The 6,954-nt window shown below is 34.9% G+C and overlaps 1 protein-coding gene across 1 annotated transcript in view; it reads left to right on the top strand.

Moving 5' to 3' along the window:
• Nucleotides 1-255: 255 nt before the first annotated feature.
• The window catches only part of LOC115951477 (probable methyltransferase PMT7), a 7,958-nt gene continuing 1,259 nt past the window's right edge, over nt 256-6,954 (top strand). Inside the window, exons 1-6 of the mRNA XM_031068675.1 lie at nt 256-643; nt 1,761-2,175; nt 4,237-4,526; nt 5,297-5,680; nt 6,580-6,826; nt 6,926-6,951. Of these exons, the coding sequence (XP_030924535.1) occupies nt 460-643; nt 1,761-2,175; nt 4,237-4,526; nt 5,297-5,680; nt 6,580-6,826; nt 6,926-6,951 (1,546 nt within the window). The 5' untranslated portion in view covers nt 256-459. The remainder of the gene's footprint in view (nt 644-1,760; nt 2,176-4,236; nt 4,527-5,296; nt 5,681-6,579; nt 6,827-6,925; nt 6,952-6,954) is intronic.

Raw genomic sequence — 6,954 nt, 5'->3', positions numbered from 1 at the left:
TGAGTAACAAAATTACAAATATGCACTTACTAGTTACTAGCACGAATACCTTTTAAAGCCTCATGAACTACTACTACAAAAAAGCTCTTAGCTTTTACAAGATAATGATCTCTGTATAGATAAATTTGTCAGTAAAGAGTGATATCCTTTTAACCTAAGTAGATATAAATAGCAAGAGGGAAAAAGGTGTCATTGTCACGTGAATCACACGTGCACTCATGCCCGTGCAAAGTATAAATAAAAAAATTGAAAATAAAAAAAGCAGGTAACATAAAAATTTTCACAGCTTGGGAATGGGAGCAATCTGGTGGTAGTGTCGTCTTCTTCCTCCTCCTCAGATTTGCAAATGTGGATTCAGTCCTTATGAATCCTGCAAATTCAAGAAAAACCCATTTGAGATAGAAAGCCAAAAGCAGAGTAGAGAAGGCGAAAGAAGCAAAGCGAATAGAGGCAGAGAAAATGAGTGGCTTTGCGCTGGGTTCAGCGTTTGATTCCAAATCGGGTCAAATGATAATGGTGGCTCTGCTTTTAATGGTTGGGACCTTCTATGCTGGCACCCTCTTTGGCAACAATGGCCCCATCTATGTCTCCGAGCTCCCTTCCAATTCTTCTTCTTCTTCTTCTCCTTCTTCCTTTTCCACTGGTAACACCTCTCTCTCTCTCTCTCTCTCTGTCTCTCTCTCTCTTTAACTTTAATGGGTATCTTTTTTTTTGGTGGGTTTATGTTGTTGGTTTGGTAAATTGGGCAGCTTGAATAGTTATGCATGGTGTAGTTGGAGTTTAGATTGATGGCTTATGTTTTCTTTGTGTTTCTAGCTTTTATGGGTGTTCAAATCTTTGCTTTTTTTTGGTGGGTTTATGTTGTAGGTTTGGTAAATTGGACAGCTTGAATAGTTATGCATGGTATAGTTGGATGTTATATGGGATTGTTTTTAACGGGGAGTATGATGGATCTTGTTTAGTAGTGATCTTTTGGTTTATGCTGGTTTTGGTGGGGGAATGTATTTGATTTCATGGTCAAGAATATGAAATTGTATGGACATGATACATTGTGTGGTTTAAGTGAGACTGGGAACTGGCATAAGTTGGGTCTATGTAATTTTTCAAAACTAAACTTTGTAGAAGGTGTCTACATTCTCTATCTTAGTCTTTTATTACACATGCAAAGCTAAGATGGAGAGGGCATAGTCGACTATGAACCCAAAGCGTAGCTAGCTCATCCTTATTAGAAGTTGTCTGGCTGAGTGTCTTTAGTATATGGCGTGAGAAAAATGGATGAAAACCATGTTAATGAATAATGTCATGGGAGTTGTTCAGTGCCATACCCTTATGATACCACTCCCATAGCATAAATGTAGATTGGATTTGAAAGGAAGTTCTTAGGCCAGTACTGCATAATTCCCACAAACTGAGTATTGTTTGATGTCATTTAAGCATTTGAATGCTTAATATGCAATAGATCTTATGGGTATATGTTGTGAAATTCCAACTCAATAATTATTGCGAATGCATGCTAGAAGTCTGTTCTTAAGTGCTGTACTTCAGGGCATGAACATATAATGCATATGTGCACATTGTATAGTCGGCTGGAATGTCTTAATCTATGATTTGACTTATTTGATGTATCGCCTTGATTGTTGCTATGAGGTCAACAGTAGTGGATGCCTATAAGACATTGTAACGTCTTGAGATTTAGTATTTTACTAAGATATGCAACCTCGTGTTCTTGTGATTGATATTGTTGTATTCCACAATTTCAGGTATTTCTACATTTACAAACAAGGTTGCTCTTACTTATAGAAAAACACCACTTTTGATTCCTGAAACTGGAATGAATGTGTGCCCATTAACATTCAATGAATATATTCCTTGCCATGATGTTTCTTACATTAAGAGTTTGCTGCCCAACTTGGATGTTTCTAGAAAAGAAGAGCTAGAGAGGCATTGCCCTCCACTTGAGAAACGATTATTTTGCTTGATTCCACCTCCAGAAGATTATAAGATACCAATACAATGGCCAACAAGCCGGGATTTTGTGTGGCGGAGCAATGTGAACCATACACGACTTGCTGAAGTCAAAGGAGGACAAAATTGGGTACATGAGAAGAATCAGCTCTGGTGGTTCCCAGGTGGTGGTACCCATTTCAAACATGGGGCCCCTGAGTATATTCAAAGGTACGCTTGTTTTACATACTCTATTTTGTTCAGATGTGTTTCATATTCTACCACTACTATGATGGCCATGTAGTTAGCATTTGATGATGATTTCGCTAGTCAAGCACTGAAGTAAAGTTTATCATATGTAAATTTGAAGTCACCATTGGCATTAATTTTTTTGAATTTTCTTATAATAAAATAATAAATTAGTTATTAGGTTTTTTGGAGCATTCAGTCATGCTTCCATGTAAGAAATTCACTCCCCGTCCTCCCCCATACAAGATGCAATTGCCAAATTTAATGGGTAGCATAATTGACTAGGGACCATGCCTCATGTAGCAAGGTTTACCAGTTCAAATCTCCCCTTGGGACCAAAACTTATCTAAAAGAAATGGCAACAGCCATTACAAATAACCTAATTAAACATACCTAAGCCAAACTGGGCCCGAAAAACCAGAATAAAGAAATAGTCCCATGTAAGTCTGCCCTAGGAAAAGAGTGAGGATAAAGGGGATGTTGTCTAACCTAGGTAACCCAAATTTGTCACTAACATTTTATTTCAACTGTAATTTCCATAGTTCCTGAGTTTATAATCATATTTGATTGTGGTGCTACCAGCCGTTTAGGATACCTTTCGGCTTCAGTAAAACTCTTCCCCCTTAGTTTTTATTTTTTGTGATAAGTAAGAAGAATCTATATTGCAAAAGCTACTTTATGCCAAACGAGCATAAAGAGTAAAAAAATACAAGGAATGAAAAGAAAAGCGAAAAGAAAGTATGAGCAAGAGAGAAGAGAATTAATGAACAGAGGGAGGGAATCACTATTTGTGAGTCCCCAAGCTTGAGGCCAATCATACAAATGATGCAGATTTCATGCTTCTAGAATTTCCAAATTGGAATTTACTTATTTTTATTATTTATATAAGTATTCACTAATTTTGTTTTGGGAGTAGGACCACCTGAAGAATTAAGCTACCGTAATTCTATGCAGTATTTAAGTCTTAACAATTTTGTTCTGTTTTGTCTCTTAATACTTTTGATTCATACTATGAAGATTCCACCTAACTTGTGGTAAGGATTCATTACATTGTAGTGTTGGTTTTAACTAACAATTGAGGTTTTTATGAATGAAAAAATAATGTTTCTCCTTCTAGGATCATTACTTTGTAATGGATTTTATAAATTGAAGTTATGGTTTGTGATCCAAAATAGTTCATAGTTTTTGGTTTTGACATTTCTCTGTTTGTTTAGGTGGAAAAACATTTTGTAGAAATTTTTTTCTGCATTTTCTATGGTGGAAAACATTTTCTGTGATCAACAAAAAACAAGTCAATAGAGAAGAAAACAATATTTTTTTAGGTGCAAAAAATGTTTTTCGGAACGTCACATGCTCAACAAACCACCACAAATTAATTTCAAACCACAAAAGAATTTTCCCAATGGTAACTTCTCCCTCTTTGCCGCCCTTTTTCTTACCACAGACCAATCATTGACTATTGTTTACTGATTGTTGACTTTTTTGCTCAAACCAGTCTCTTTCCCACTTACATTTTTGCTTAGATTCCAAATTTAGAGCCCGATTTTGCGATTTCCCATTTGAGACTCTCAAATTGCCCAAAAAAGGGAAAATGTTTTGCTATTTATGTATGTTTTGTGAATGAAAGTTTTCATTCATATAATTTTTTGGAATGAAAAGAAATATTAATGATTTTCCATGCAATTCAAACAACTGAAAATTGTTTTCTTGCTCATTTTCAGGGTCACTATCAAACATAGGAAAACAAGTCAGTTTTCTATTGAAACAAACAGATTAAAACATCTAAAATATTTGGGCTAGTTAAAGGCTGTGAAGTTTGGGAAACAATTGAAGTAAATTGGTCTGTTGAACAAACTTATCACAACTACACACAAAATAGAGTCATTGAAGTCTAAATGCCTAAAATCTTAGACAAACTATGTTTTATTTTGTAATGGGAATGTCAAATTCTACATACTTCTAAGTTTTGTGTCAGGATCAATGTGTTCTGTGATGTTTCTAGTCATATGTTTTGAACTTTATTGAATTTTATTGTAAATTCAGGTTAGGAAATATGACTACAAGTGAGACAGGTGATCTGCGTTCTGCAGGGGTAGTTCAGGTTTTGGATGTTGGTTGTGGGGTTGCCAGCTTCTCTGCTTACCTCCTCCCACTGGATATTCAAACAATGTCCTTTGCTCCCAAAGATGGACATGAGAATCAAATTCAATTTGCATTGGAGCGAGGAATTGGTACAATGATCTCTGCTTTAGCCACTAAGCAACTACCATATCCCAGTAGCTCCTTTGAGATGGTTCACTGTTCAAGGTGTCGTGTCGATTGGCATGAGAATGGTACTCTTCCATCCTAAAGATATTTATATATACTGCATTGTAGAAAGTAAGAAAGTGCTACATAACATATGAATTTAATTAGTTTAATTATCTTTCAAAATAATAAATTAATAAGTATCCAAGAAAGTAATTATTTGTTATAGAGATCAGCGATGAAGCAAACATGCTTCTATGTATGTTTGTTATCAAACTGTTGTGTGACATCCCTGTACCTATTGGTTGCATGTACTGTAAACTTTGAATAAAAATCTGCAACAACCAGCTTGCAACTAGCAGGAGCCCATATATCTACTGCACCTCCACCTAAAATTACATTATTTTCAAGATGCTTTCCTATTAATAATGTACAAAAGCCAATATGACCATGTTGAGTGTGAACATAGGGAAGAGTAATTAATACTTTATCATCTCCTTTACGAATATATGAAAAATATTATGAAGCAAACGGACTCTTGAAAAGAGTATGATTTCTTCCATTTTCAACTAGACATAGACCACTTTTCCAAACAAAAAAGTTTATGGTATGAGATATATTTTATTTTATGTTGCTATAAAAGTATGATATTTTACTATAGAACCAAATTATAAGGTCTTCTTTCATTTGGAGGCCTTAGGAAATTCTCTAAGTGGATTGACAATAAAGCCAGCCCTGAGTGAAGGATGCTTTCTGCACCAGTGGGATCTGTAAATTGCCAAGTTTTGATTTTTTATGCTAATTATTTTAATGTGAAGTGTGCTTATCCTTTTTGCTCCTAATTTGTTACTTGCAGATGGGATTTTACTCAAAGAAGTGAATCGCCTTCTGCGATCTAATGGGTACTTTGTCTATTCGGCTCCACCTGCATATAGGAAGGATAAAGACTATCCATTGATTTGGAATAAGTTGGTAAATCTGACTTCAGCAATGTGCTGGAAACTCATTGCTCGAAAAGTTCAAACAGCAATCTGGGTTAAACAAGAAAATCAGGCATGCCTTCTGGACAATGCCGAGCAGAAACTTTTGAACATATGTGATGCTGTCAATGATTCTAAACCATCATGGAATACACCAATGAGGAACTGTATACAAGTAATTAGTGGACAAACAAATATTCAGAAACTCCATACTAGGGCAGAGCGTCTTTCTGTGTATTCACAGAGTCTCAGCAAAATAGGTTTGTCTATTTTCCTTTTCAAAACTTTAAAGAAGCTAGTTCTATGTTTCTGTTTGTCATTTTGCATGAATTCTTTTTAAGCATGTTGTTATTGCCTTCGTATTTATACAAAAAGACAGATTTGATACATATCAAACCCAATTAAAGAAATAAAGCTGAAGATTAGGCTTCTTAGATGCATATTTCATTTAATGATAAAATGGACTTGCTTTGGACTAATAAGAATTGAGCTTGTGCTAAGTTTGCAATCCCACATGGTGGACCTGAAGAGAAATATTTGGGCAGTCTGGCTTTTGACAAGCTCAAATTTTTATTCCTTAGATCATTGGAATCTTAAACAATTGATTGTTTGCAAATAGAAATTCAGTTTATCCTAAAAGAATTATGATAACCTAAAGCAAATTAAAATTAATTATAATATAGTCTAAGTGATGAACAAAAATAAACAAAATGTGATTTTCTGGTGAGGAATCTTGAGATAGCATGATGGCACTGTGCCAATGAGCTTTGTATCGATGGCACCTCATCCTCCCTTAAGAAAGGTGGAGGGTAAGGTCTTTGGTTCTCACTAGGGGTGTGTGTGTAAGCTAGCTAATCAAAAAGAAAGAAAGAAAGAAAAGAAAAAAAAAAAGAAAAAAAAAGAAATAAGAGCACGAAAGCATTGTAGAGTTGAATAAGTGATTTGTAAAATTCAATTACTAGTTTATTTTTCTTCAAATATGTTAAAACCATTTATTGAAATCTCAAACAAAATGGTATTTCTGATTCATTTAGTTCTTGCAACACTGCTGTTTGCTCATCTTTTGGACCTTTAAAGTTACAAATATATGGACATTATTATTAAGCATTACAAAGAAGTGTTTTTCAGTCTGATGACATGATTAATCTGTTCGCAACAGATATTAATGAAAAGGAATTTAGTTCAGACACTTTGTTTTGGCAAGATCAAGTTAGCCTTTACTGGAGGTTGATGAATATTAGTAAGACAGAAATACGAAATGTCATGGACATGAATGCTTTCTGTGGTGGATTTGCCGTGGCTTTGAATACCTTGCCTGTTTGGGTGATGAATATAGTTCCTGTAAGCACGAAGAATACCCTGTCTGCTATTTATGACCGAGGACTGATTGGTGCTTTCCATGATTGGTAAGATTGTGTGAATTTATTACTTGCAGCTGTTAAAATTTTCAAATTCTTTAAAAACAAAATTTTCTAATATTGCTAAGCTATGTTTTTTAACATCAGGTGTGAACCGTTCTCAACTTATCCACGCA

The sequence above is a fragment of the Quercus lobata genome, chromosome 7 (genome assembly GCF_001633185.2).
Source record: "Quercus lobata isolate SW786 chromosome 7, ValleyOak3.0 Primary Assembly, whole genome shotgun sequence".
NCBI classification, from domain to species: domain Eukaryota; kingdom Viridiplantae; phylum Streptophyta; class Magnoliopsida; order Fagales; family Fagaceae; genus Quercus; species Quercus lobata.
This window is presented reverse-complemented; position numbering and strand designations above follow the sequence as displayed.